At 38.4% G+C, this 14,151-nt stretch overlaps 1 protein-coding gene across 1 annotated transcript in view; it reads right to left on the bottom strand.

Annotated features, from left to right (window-relative positions):
• wbp1lb (WW domain binding protein 1-like b) overlaps positions 1-14,105 on the bottom strand; it is an 18,681-nt gene extending 4,576 nt beyond the window's left edge. Inside the window, exons 1-3 of the mRNA XM_005925018.3 lie at positions 13,408-14,105; positions 5,853-5,955; positions 2,155-2,316 (exon numbers count right to left, since the gene is read on the bottom strand). Coding sequence (XP_005925080.2) covers positions 2,155-2,316; positions 5,853-5,955; positions 13,408-13,782 — 640 coding nt within the window. The 5' untranslated portion in view covers positions 13,783-14,105. The remainder of the gene's footprint in view (positions 1-2,154; positions 2,317-5,852; positions 5,956-13,407) is intronic.
• Between the last annotated feature and the right edge of the window lie 46 nt (positions 14,106-14,151).

The raw sequence follows: 14,151 nt of genomic DNA, 5'->3' as shown, positions 1-14,151 counted from the left end.
GTTTTAAGTCACAAATCGGATCAATTTTCGGATCAGCAAAAATAGAAAGAAAAAAAAGACAAAAATTCGACTCGCCATTTACTTAAGTATTTTTTGCCTATTAAAAAAATTCAGCTGAAGACTCATTCCACGTACTCATATAAAAAAAAAAAATTAAAGGTGCAATATGGACATTATGGACCATGCTGGGCATCCTCTACATCCTCTGCACATAGCCATAAACAACCAGACGAGTCTGTTCAGTGAGAGGTTGCTTCTCCCAAAGTCAAGGACCAGCAGACTTAAAAAGTCCTTAAAAAGGTATATTTCTGCTCACATTTTGCAACTTCTGTCGGTGCTGTGCTACTGGAAACTGAATTTCCTGGAGGAACCCACCCGAGGAATAAATATAGTTCCATCTAATTGAATGTAATCTATAGGGCAGTACAGGGCTTTGTATCTACCACTCCGCTGTGATATAACGAGCGGTCACGTGGCTTTCCGTTGCCCTGGAGGTCCACCCATTTGTAGTTAGAGCAACAGAAGATGCCTGGGACAGTTCAGCCATAACTTAAAACTTCTCCTGCGCATACATGCTTGGAACGATCTTGTCACTGAAGTGGACACGCAACGAGATATCATAGTGTGGCTCAAGCACGTTCATCACCGTTTAAACCCTTTGTTTTGCACAACGGAATACGGCCTCCCGTCTGCAGCTAAACACCCCAATAGCTTTTGTAATAGCTTTAGCCCGGTCGGATTGGGCAGCAAAGGGCTGCTTAAAACACACAGGTTGCTCCTCTACTCGGACCGCTAGCGCTGGCCATAACTACCGCGTGACAAACTGACCACACGCACCATACACATACTTTTTTTTTTCTTTTTCGAATCTTCGGATCACGTGCGTACCGGACCGTGGAGTGGGATCAGTTCGGATTTCGGATCAACCGTGATCCATTGCACCACTAGTTTCAATGTAAAATAGTACGGCTACAGTTAGTCAACTTATACAGCAACCTGTGTGTTCTAAACATGGCATCACACCAAGTTAACAGTTGATCTGCATATTTCCAATAAACTTCTGTTGAGTTACAGCTGATTTTTCTATGTATAAAACAAACTTCGGTGGAGGGAGTTACAAAGTTTGCTTCTTATCACCTTGGGAGTTTGTTGATCAGGTGCTTTGATGAAGAACCCGAGATTTTTACCCAGTAAACAGCGCCGCTGTTATGGATATTAGAAACACATTTTCTTTCACTCAACCTGAGCTCACTGTCTTAATAACGGCTCCACCTGTTTGCTTTGTACCGACTCCACGTTAAACTGTGCCAGTGTCATCATCCCTGCTGCCGTTGTGTTATCATTGTGTGTGGGCTTAATGTTGTCAAACTTTTCATTGCTCCCAAATATATTTGTATTGCAGGTCTGTTTTAGTCGCAAATGTGTCTCGCGTTTCCATTGCGACAGTGGCATGCTACAGATCTGTGTGTTAAACGAAACACTTAAGCAAAGAATCTGTGTCGAGAAATTTTTATCGAATCACTCGATTAATTGTTGCAGCTCTAGTTTTGGAACAAATGATAAATACTGTACTAACTGTACTGTATTGATGTGTATGTGTACTCATGTTCCATTTAATAACCATCAATATTAAGAATAAAAATCTCAAATGCATTTCTTACTGTAATTCTAGAGCTGATACCAGTTGACTTAATTCCATGTTCACCGATTTCTCACAACTTTGGATTGTTGACCAAATAATAGGAAACTGAGCCTGTTTTAAACTCTTGTGAGCAGTCTTAAACTAGTTCACAATTTTTGGATTGATCCTAAAGGATTAATAAAGTAACAGTAATTACTTTATTTTAGGCTTTTTGCTTTAAATACAACAAAGACACATCATCTCCTTAAAGAGAGCTAAGAAACACTGCAGAGTTTATTTATTATGTTCACCACTATAACCAACTCTAGTTCACTTGAAACTGTTCATGAAAACCAATGAAATGATGAAACCTTAAATACATAATTGCTCAGTTATGATAAAATTTTTTTAAAAAAAGTTAATAAATAGTAAAAATATCAACAACAGATTTTGTTGTTTTGTTTCTCTTGCTGTTGTTTTTTTTTTTTAAAGATTTATATAATGTGGGTGTATGTTCGAGTGGCAGAGCTTACTGAAGTAAAAGGGCACAGAGGGGTAGTTGTGTGCTTCACGGTAAGCAATGAGGTTGATCTCGTGCTGCCGTTGTTGCTGCTGTAGTCTGTGTTTGGTGCGGCGATGATGACATACACAGCAGCAGCTTAAAATGAAGATGATTGCCCACACCAACCAAAACCCTAAAATCAGAGGAAGAGCAATTTAGTTTAGTTAATACATGTGAAAACAATGTGACTTTTTTAATATTAAGCAAAACAACATAGTTCAAAGTGGGCAAAAATGTGCTCTCCATTATCCATGTGGTAATGTAACAAGTGCCTGCTGCTAACACAAACATAACATTGCAGATCAAACAGTTCAACACAGTGAAACATCTACACGCTTATACTATACTATACTATAAACAACTATGTATGCATTGCATTATAAGCTTTACACCATGAAAATCCATTTAAACATCAGAGTTCCTTCTTATCAGTACAACAGAGTACTGACAGATTTTCATTCTTTTTCACTTTGGCACCAGAGCTGTATGACGTCAGCACCCAAATTTCTACATAGTATGGAAGGCATACTATATAGACGTCTTTCAGGCTACTTAGCCTGAAATATTCTGTTTTGACCTCATAGTATGATGAGTGCTAATAACTGGATCCATTTCAAAATGTTGAGGTTTGCAGGACATCAACATAAAAAAAAATTATAAAAGAAAGCTGACTTTGATTAGGTGTGGGTGATATATCACATATACTTCATGTATGAAAAGTTTTTACATGTACGATGGTTAAAATGGCTCTATCATAGCCACTGAGTATAAATTGGAAATTTTTTACCTGGCACCCTGTGCTGAGTATGCGTGTTTAGATTCTACCAGATGGGGGAAAAAAAACAAAAAAAACAAATATGGCGACAGCAGGCGTTTCAGACAAGTGAAGGAATTAGACTGTAACTGAAGAGGAGTCAGATTAACTAGTTCCAAAGAGAAACAGCACTGGATCAATAATCTGGCAGTGGTTTGGACTTCACAAAGAGGATGTCGAAAAAAGGCAGTAATTTAGAAAACATGCCATAAAACCCATTGCCACAAAAGGGTGTAGTGCTAGGGCTGGGCGATATGACCCAAAATTCATATCTCGATATTTTTTAGCTGGATGGCGATATAAGATATATATCTCGATATTTTTTTTTAAAGCCATAAAGTAAGAACAAAAAGAGAGTTCTTAGTCAAAGCTGTGTCCCAGATGTCACACAGGTACTTTTAAGATACAGCAAAGATGTACATGAAAAAAAAAACTACTCAAAAATAAATTATGAGCATTTATTAAATAATAATGCTCCATAAATAAAAGAAAACTATGTTGTTTTTGTGCATAACAAAGAGCTCACAATTGTGCAGTCAAAATGTAAACTAAAAGACGCCGAGCATAATAACAGACAGATTTCACAGCTGCTCTGTTCCCAACTTCTACTGCGTGACTGACAGCCTGGAGTTTGAAATCCGCTTCGTAACCATGTCTCTGAACAGGTGCCATTTATGGTCCTTATACACACACACAATACCGTAATATTATGTTGAAGCACAGTACATATCACTCCGCGAGGCTCCTCAGTAGCCGTAATGCTTCGACAATCCATCAAGCGGTGCAGCTCCGTAGCTTACCAAAGTCGTACTCAAACATTTTTTGACAGATTGCTGAGCGCCATGTACCACATAAAATCGGTTCGCGGTCATCAAGCACAACCAGAATTCATACATAAGGCGCACTGTCAACTTTTGAGAGAATGAAAGGATTTTAGGCTGTGCAGCCCCTCTGGGCTGCATGGCGTTGGCGTGGTTAGCTCGTTAACACGTTGACAACGTCCAGCTCCACGCACGGGGCGATGCGCAGTAACTCGTTAACGCAGATTTGCCTTGTCCATCTTGTCGCTGCCTGCAGGTGAAGCGATGGGGGAGGAGGGGGAGTTGTGTTCAGTGAAGGAGAGAGGTGAGGTCGAGTAATGTTGCGTAAAGACAAAAGTGAACAAAAGACAGGCAAACTTGTGGCTTCAAAAAAAGATTTCAATTAGTATACCGGTACAATTTTAAGCACTATATAGTTGAAAATAACATTTGTTTTTGGAGGTTACTTGAACATATCGTGATATAGCCAAAAAAATATTGTGATATTAGATTTTCCTCATATTACCCAGCCCTGCTAATACAGTCTTGAATGTAACGTGAGACATTTTCTTTTATTCAGGGCACTGAAGAATCTTAGTTCATTACATCAATATTTTTTGGCAAGCTGCATTTTACTCCCCATCATGTCCTCAGTGAATAATTAATGCTGTAATATAATTCCCTCTATTTTTACAGAGAGCCCACACCAATTGCTATACCTCACTTTTGCCCTTGAGGCAACCTTTTTGTAACTGCGGCTAGGCAAGACTTCAAATTTATCAAACATAAATGCACTAAGGCAGATAATGCAACTCTGCATTAGTAGTCACCATTTCCAGCAGGGCATATACAGACAAGTGACAAATTAAGGGAAAAAACATTGATGCAGTAGCTCTGCAATGGTTTAGAAGATGATTTTGCTTATATGGTTTGGGACCCAGATGAACACCTATGGAAAAATGTTGTCCCTTGAGCTGTTCCTCCAACTTCTTTAAAACACCCAATACATTCAACAGATATGCAGAATCAATGGTAAAGTACCTGACTAAAACACTAGAGTATTAGGTTATTTCAACAGTGCCAGCTGATAAGCAACAAGAACAGTTTCACCATTACATAATTTGTAGATTTATGAGAGCTGATAAGCCATTTTTATTACCCAGCTGAGTGCATGCCATGGTTAAAAAAAGGTTTGAGTACCTATTAAGAATCTTTATGTGAAGAAAACAACAACAATTTAATTTAAACATTAGTATTCCCCAGTGTAACACTGTACAGGAAATTCTCAATAAAGCACAAGCTTCACTATGTTTTTAATGGTGATATTCTTGTATCTGCTACTTATCTTAACAGCAGTCCCTGCCATGATATCACAATGTTGATTACATTGCACTCAGAGAGTTCCTGCAAATCTGTGACCTCTGACTACAGAGAGCTAAGACTAAAACTACACAGGTGCGCCTAAAATATAATAGAATTGAGATGATGAATGCTGAATATGCATTTAGACATAATAATAATAAACAAGTTAAACTGCTAATGAAACAGGGCAAGCCCTATAGATTTTATAACTGGACTCACTCATTATGCCAGCGTTGCACCCTTTCATCCTTGTCTGTCCTCTTGCCCTTTATTTCTATTAAGCAATTTTTCCAGCATCCCAAATTTTCCACTTATAAATACTTTAACCTGGTGAACATGATCTGCTCCATCTGACCATGAGAGTTTGCTCACTGTTGCTGGCAGTCTTAGTTTAAGAACAAAATGTAAATTTAATTCTGAGGATGACACTCCACTTCGAGACATCTAATCTTGTTTTGTAAGGTTGCTTAAACTACAATTTTTTTTGTTTTACAAAAAAGCATCACAATTTATGTGTCCCAGTCTTGTTTCGGTACTAAGTGTATTTATCCCATTACTCTTTCAGTCCTTATTACAATGCATCAGCTTAATATTACAATGATTGATTTTGTCATACCTTATCTTTTAGTGCCTGTCACAGAGTGAAAGGTTTAAGAATTAGGATCAAACACACAAGAAGAAAATTAGACTTACACCAAAGCTCATAGTAGTAACTGCAGCACTGAGATTCCCCACAGCAATGTCCAGACTCACAGATGTAGCTCTGGTTGTTAACACCTTCACAGTGCAGCAGGCTCTACAAAACAAGTAAAGAAATGCAGTCACTTGTTAGTAGCTACGTCCAATAACAAAGACAAAATAAAAATTATCTGAGCCTATAACACGACAAAAAAAAGTCTACAAAATGAAACTGGTTTGAACAACATGGTCATCACTGCCACCGACAGGAGTATTATGTTCTTTAAGTTCTCCATACTTATGGATATAAATACAATTTTAGTCAGCTTACTAAAGCATACACCTTATCTGGGGTTTTGTTAATCTTTCTGAACATTTGGTTGACATAGGTTAATTATCCCCATATTTGTGACACAAAGAAAAAAGAAATATCAAAATCAATTACTTATTTTCACTTGCCAACAGAACAATGACATGTACATCTACTTTAAATCCGATATCAGCCAATATTATCTTCTTAGAGTAAAGTGGTGATACAGAATCCTGATACTTTAATATGAGAAAGAATTCAGAAGATTTAAAACAAACAAACAAAATACAAACAACAAACAAATCAAAACACACACACACACACCTACACACACACCTAACCTTGATTTGTCATTGTGAATATTAATAATATCACTGCTGATAATGTAGAAGCCATACATTTATACTTGTTCTGAACTGAACATGTCGTAATCACTTATGCTTGGAAACTACTAGAATTTCACTAATGTTTAAGACACATATCAAGTGTAAATGTATGAATCACAGCCAGCACAAAAACCACCCAGTATGCTTCCCAGAACAGTGAAAAAGAAAAGAAATTTAAATTCAAACTTCAGCTAAGGCCAAATGAGAATGAGGAAAATGTCAAAAATAAATAGGGCACTTGTCTCCACTTCAAGCACGTGGTTGCTTGTTTTAACAGTCAATATAGCAAACTAGCAGCGTGGTCAACAGTTAACTTTACAAAACATGTTAGTGAGCTGACTGCTACCAAACCTGTAAAAACTTCCATTGTGAAATAAACAGAGAAGACAGGTCACTATAGAAAAAAAAAAAAAAGGAGAGAGCATTGTAATCAAAAACCTTGAGACAGCTTTACAAACTTTTCCAAGTAGATCAGTTATTCTAGATTAGCTTAATGATTAGCTAACCAAAGTTCTATAACTGGATTTTCTATCTCTCTGTAGATTACCAGTGCAGGTCCCCGACTGAGAGGCATGATGATCATGGGTCCACAAATCCTAGACAGGTTTCCTCTACCACATGGGTCATTAAAGTCAAACAGCTCTCAAGCATACTCTCACCCTCTCACACAGCCTTCCTCGCCGTCTTTGTAGACCATACACACACCCCTCCCACACTCCCTCGGCCCACTCCAATCCAGGCCCAAACAGTGGACAAGGATTGCTTTACGGAAATTTCCAAGCAGCAGTGGAGAGCGAGCTGCTAGCTGAGCCACTGCATGAAAATAAGTTGTGCAGAGTGGTGAGAAGTGTGTTAAGTATGAGGGAGGGAGAGAACGAAAGAAAATCAAAGAAACTCCAGACACACAAAAATGATTTGTCACACAAGAAACACCAGATCAGCACAAAACAAACTGCTGACATAAAATTATAGCCCCGATTTCAAATCTGATGGACTGTCAGCCGTTTCGGCTTCATCAACATGACATTTTTTAAAATTCAGTTCCACAGCTTTAATTCTCTGTAATAATTACTGGATGTTCTGTTCCTTAAGTTTGTTTTTTGATAACATCAGCTGTTTTCACTGACTCACAAGCCAATCTCAACCATATGCTGTGCTCCTTTGGGGTTGGGCTTTTTATTGCAATTCAGTAGAGATAACCATCTAGTTTGTTTGGGTCTTCAGCACTGAGTGTTCAGTCATCAGTGCTGCATGCAAAGAATGGGGTAATGAATGGGGAGGGGGCTTCAAGATTTTACAAAACAGTTTAACAGGAAAAAGTACTATAGTTAAGTCTTTAACATGAACATGCATGAACTAATCTGTTTTGCCAAAAAAAGATCAGGTGATTACCACTAACTAGACCTAAAAAAAAAAAACCCCACACATCTGAGAGCACTCCCAGTTCTTACTTTTTAGTCACCCTAAGAGACTGTGAGCGAGCAAAGAATCTGGACTAGTGAGATTCCCCTGTCTCTAATCCAAGCAATCAACAGAGACAATCCACCTCTCTTATGCCACACTTGCAGATTAAAGGCAGATTTGGTTACTGTCTCTGAGATTACTGTTGCATCAGAAAATAAATTAAGCTTATTAATGAGAACTTGCTGAAATGACCAGTTCAAACATCTGCTGGTGACAATCAGACACTGTTACTGGAGATACAAGGCAGCAGTTCTTTCTTAAGTCTTGACTGCACAATCAGAGTTGATCCACTTAGCTCAGGCCTGTAGAACTTGGCAAGTCAGACGATGCATGCAAGGACCTCGCTGCCCTTTTATTAATCTGTCCTACAACAAAGAAAGGCACCCTTTCATAGTCATGAAGGTTATGCATAACAAAAAACTCCTGCAGCAACCGTAAATGCTATGAATGCACCCGAGAAAGGTGCGGCAGCTTAGGAGGAGAGTTTAGTAAACCAGAGTTGCTGAATTTTATCTCCAAGTTAACAAACAGTATGTTCACAGCAGCTAAAGCTTTGCCTCAAGAGAAAACATTTATACAACAGTTTTGGCTGTTTAAGAGGTTGTTAATTTCTAAAATTACAAACTGGATTATCTATGATTGGCTTTACATCTGATGTCTTCCAATATAGCGTAAGCTACACTTTGCAACATTACCATGTCAGAAACTTCTCCTTTTATACAGTGCAGAGGTATTACTGATGCTAATTCTTTCTGAAGAGTCCCATGGCTAGGGAAGACCTTTTAAGCTTTTGAGGCTGATGGTTTTTTTTTGTTTTTAAAACCTGATGACCGTGTTTCCACTGTTAGGAAATTATTTTACTGAAAAAAGGGAAGGCAAAACAAACATTTCAGGGTGCTTATGTGTGTGAAGAAAGCAAGAGATGGACGGGGACAAGGATCCTAGTCTCAAAGGCTGCCCTTACTTTACCCTATGATTGAGAGGGACTGCAGGATTTAGGGCCAGTTTGAAAAGGCTTTAAGTCAAAATAGCAGTGAAAAGCCAAACCATGTGCCTTTTTAGCCTTTTGTTTCTCCTACTCCTTTAAACGGTTAAGTAAAGAAACAAAGAATCGCAGACTTTTAGCAGTGATGAATACCAACCTACCACCCATTAAAACATCTGAGTGACAGCTCATGCAGGTCAAGCTTAAAGTTTTAGCTTTGTCTTTCACTACCCTGGGAAGTCTTTTTTTCGCTTTTTTTTTTTTGTAATTTTAATATGTGAATGGACCTTTTTTCAAACTTACATTGTATAATGAAGAGAATAACTCTTATTATGAACTGCTGCCAAATGGTAATCAACATAATCACTTATTATAATAACATGAAACCGATACAATATACCTGAAATCACTATATTAAGTTTTGGAGGTGTGAAAGCACATGGCACATATAGTCGGGATCTTGTGCTGCATCTATTGCATCTACTAAGTTTATACTTCTGTTGTCAGCAATTACCTGCACACACGTGCACTGATAACATAAAGACATAAAGCATGTGACATTACATTGATAATAGTAGTCATCTGTAATTACTTTACTCCCAAAGTGCTGAACTTACTCATAATCTATTACACTACACATGTCAAAACTTGTGAAGAATTTAACCTAAATTAAGTATTAAAGCCAGTAGGATAATAATTTTCCCTTTCTTCTTTTTTCTTGCCAGTACTGAGTACAAAAAAACCCTCCCTGGAAGTGTTACTGGACATAAGCAACGAGTTAACGATTCTGGTCACACAGGAATGCCCATTAAATTCAAACTTCACATTTAGTGCTCACATTATGTTGTCACATTGCTCCTGATTAATAAAACTTTGCTAGGCTCTAGCCAGCCTTTCTGTGATTGGTTGTCGAGTTGTTAGTTGGGTGAAGACTGTTTGTAACACTGTTAAATTTCAATGAAAATAAAAAACAAATATTTCCTTCATCAGCTTTTCTTGTAAGTACACAAGTGAACTGTAGCTTTCACTTGGTGAGACTTCTCACTATGTGAAGCAAATCCAGTTGACTCCTACCTGACAGCAGCTCAAATCACTCACAAGGTAATGGGAAAAAGAATTACAGCAGACCATTGTTTCTTCAGATATTTTTTTTGAATAATCAACAACATACAAGTCCAACAGAGCACCAACATTAGCTGGCACTTTCAAACCAGTCAAGCCTGCTGTCAAAAACAGACTTCTGAAACAGAGTATACGTTTCCAAAACAATTTCACTTACTTCCAAGATGCACAAAAACAAAAATCTGAAGAAGTTAGAGCTCCAGCACCACTTGTACTCTACAGAACAATTTCATATCTGACGAACATGTTTTTGGCTGGTGGCCTTAATCCCCACAGGGCTTAACTGCTTTGAAAACTAGTCTGTCAAACAGAGCAAGTTTCATATAAAGCTGAATACTCAATTGGGACAAATACATTCATGTTTACTTTCTAAAAAGACTTAATAACTGACATTGTCCTGAAAAACAAAACAAAACATACCAATAAGCTCATTTTTACAGTGACAGTTGCAGTATTTTGCTCTGGTGAAACAGGCTAGAGCAGTACAGGATATATCAAAGATAGGGCAAACCTAGACTACAAAGAGGTCCATAGGATTGTTTGAAAATAAATAACAATACATTTGCATACATTTTGCATGTGTATACCACCATGGTAGGGCTGTTCGATATAACGATATATATTGGATGACGATATAAAAACGTCTATCGTTTCATTTTACGCTATCGTTTGTTTCGTGGTGTCGCAAAATAAACTGTTTACGGCAATATTTTTTCATCGTTTTGATGGTCACTGTAGTGGCTATATTAATTTCTTAAAGTTCTCTCTTTCTCTTATATTTAATATAACCACACTACAGATGGACAAGCGCCTGTTTTTATGCGTTGTGGTTAGCAACAACGACGGTAACACCATCGCGTGTCCGCTTGTTTATGTTCCACATAAACCTTTCACAATAAAGCTCAAGATCCTGTTGAGACTTTTCAAAATAAACTGAATCACGTGAAAGAGCAGATTATTTACGGATGAGAAGTAAAAAAGAGCCGCCAGGTGCTAAAAAATAAACCTTAGACTCAAACGTTAGAACAGGCTTTTCCCCGCAGCACGCCGTGTAATAAATACTCACAAAGAAAACGGCGGCCGTTACAACTTATGTCTAAAAATGTATCGTTTCATGCATCGGTTAAAACACTCGACTCCAGCTACATGACGCGCAGCTGGAAACACTTCCCGCAAGTCGAGCTGCCCGAGATTCACAGAATTTACAGAAAATGTTACATTTTTGTGATTTATATCGTTATCAGGACGATAGAATTCTTATAACGGGATATGAGATTTTGGTCATATCGCACAGCCTTACACCATGGTATATTTTAAATAAAACAACTAAAGTGGGGATACTTTAAATATTTAATTAATTGTTTGGAAAATACATTTTTATAAATACTCCCCCCATTTTTAGACTTAAGTAATAAAACAAAGTAACAACTTTAAATACTTGAGTAAAAGTACTTGTTGCTTGTCTGTGTCTCTCTCTGCCTATTTTTTTTTTTTTAAATTCTGTAACTAAAAGCACATTAAAGAATTTCCCATTTTTCTCTCTTAGGGAACTTCTGGGTTGCTTTTGCATTATGTTTTAGATGACTGACCTTTTGGATCACTTTTAAAGCATTTAACTGAATCTGAGCTGAGAATATAGTGTTGTAAACTTCCGAATTCATCATGATACGTCTATCAGCAGTGATATCATTAATAAAAACTAGTAACCCAGCTCCACTTGCAGCCATACATGCTGACAGTGGCCTCCACACCGTTTGACAGATAATATTGTAAGTTTCAGATAATGAACCTCTTTCACCACGTCTGCCTTCCCATTATTGTGGTAGAAGTTAATCTTGGTTTAATCTTTCCAGTGTTTTTTCTATTCTTTTTTCATTACTGGACAGGTGCTTGTCAAACCAAATCTGGCCATCATGTTCTGGATTGTAGACTTTGACAATAATACACCTTCCTCCATGTCTAGATGTTTTTAACGGCATATCCTGGCCAGCACAAAGAGTACTACAATCACCCGCTTTAGTCATTTTCTGTGGTCTTTCATTTCTTCTGGGGTTGCTGAGCTGGCTGGTGCATTCCTTCTTCTTAAGAATGAACTGTTGATTTGGCCACTCCTTCAGTTTTTGCTGTCTCTAGAATAGTTTTATTTTGATTTTACAGCCCAATGATGTCCTCCTACACTTGTATCTAGATCTCTTTGGACTTTGTTTGAAAGTTGCAGCGAACAGCAACCAAATGCAGTTCAGTTCAAGCTCGTGAAGATGCATTTCTGGTGTGTCCATGACACTATGCAATGCATTATAGACCTCAGCTTTGGCGTCCCAACACACCAAGGGTTCTCTTTACGTTTTTATCTTACCACTGAAAAGTCATATGTTCAAGGCCAATTTTGTTTCCAAATATGTTGTGTGTCACAGAAAATACAACAATATGGTTTAATACAGCATGCCTCCAGAAGTGGGGGGGGGGGGAAGTACCATTAATGTAATCTAGAACAAGGACTAATACATTTAAAACATCACCCCTGACCCCCTTTAGAGTAATAAGCCTTCTTATTGAGGATATACAGTTCATGTATGTTCATGTAATTAAAAAAAAAAAAAATCACTGCCGATTTTATACTGTATGTGTTAAAACTGTACATCACTGTTTACGTAAAAACGAAGAAACTTAAGAATCCAGTTCTGTTCTGTTCACGAAGCTACTCCCAATGTTTTACATTCATTTTTGTAAAAGGAAAACATCAAGGCCCAAAGACTGAAATAATGGGAGCAGACTACCACGAAGCCAAGACAGTGATAATAATATATAGCTCTTCGACACAAATTAATTACAGAGTGAAGTTCATACGAGCTATTTTTATGTTGCTGGTAACTACACCGCTCTTGATCGAAGTCAGACGATTTTGTTCTGTTTACTGCTATGGCAGCAGTCAGGCATGAAGAACTGCTTTTGCTAATCGTGCTACTCACTTCTGGCTAAAATGTCAACCGCCTATCATAAAGAAAACAGACCAAGGCCCTGACTCACTGATCTTTGTGTTTTTTACTTCAACGGTGCGTTAGCTGCCGAAGCTAGCAGCCGAAGTTAGCTAGCAAACAGGCAGCTAACGTATTTCCTGACAACACGGTAAGAGTTGCAGCAGGCAAATATCAACGACAGCAGATTTTTAAAAATGTATCAAAGACTAGGCGAGCTTGTTATAAAGCAGAATAAAATTCCCTATTCGGATAGTCGTCTACCTTAGCCCGGTATCTATCTAGCTAGCTATCTGAGAAAGCCTTGTTTTTGAGTGAGCAACCTTACCGTGTCGGCTGCTGCGGACTCGGTGGGGGTGACAGAGCCAACAGCGTGCAAAAACAATCCCATTTTAAGACCCGAACATTCGCCTCTCATTCCTCCAAAGGGGGCTCTGACTACAACAGAAACATAGGCATGCAAAACACTTGTTTTCATAAACTGTGTTCGACTATCTTTAAGTATTTCTCGGCCCGTATCGCGTTGCGAGGCCGCTGTAAGCACCGCCTCCTTTGCGTACTGGGCATTACAAAAAAACGATGCTAACGCAACTGGTTGCTGTCGGTGCCACTGACTGATACAGCTGTTATACAAGCCGTTCCCTAGCTCAGGCACTCCGCTTCGGTCAGCTGGGTGTGGCGTGGTCACCTCTATAAGTTGCATGTGCGCAACGTGATGGGCGTTCGGTGCCGTGGATCATAACTGGTTTTGCGGATTGACCAGCGATTGGACAGTCCCAGCCAGATGGGAAGAGTCTGGCCAATCACTAATCGGTGCGTCTCCCGTGCATGGGGTTGTTATGATCCTGGGTTAACGTCTCAGTTTCGTGGGAACATACCTTCGGAACAGCCAAGTTCTTCTCAACAGCAAAATAAAAACGTCCGTGTTTTTGTTAGTCGTTTCCTTTATTTGGCCTTTTTGAAGTGATAAAAGTGATGGGAGAGAGGTTCTACGTTGTAACAAAGTTCAAAAACTCTACAACACTTAACTAGTGAATACTCTAACCAGGACTTCTTAGTTCTAAAACAAATA

Source organism: Haplochromis burtoni, unplaced genomic scaffold, assembly GCF_018398535.1.
Source record: "Haplochromis burtoni strain Fernald_Lab_line unplaced genomic scaffold, NCSU_Asbu1 Contig_70, whole genome shotgun sequence".
Classification (NCBI taxonomy): domain Eukaryota; kingdom Metazoa; phylum Chordata; class Actinopteri; order Cichliformes; family Cichlidae; genus Haplochromis; species Haplochromis burtoni.
The sequence above is the reverse complement of the archived record's forward strand: the minus strand, read 5'-3'. Positions and strand labels throughout refer to the sequence as shown.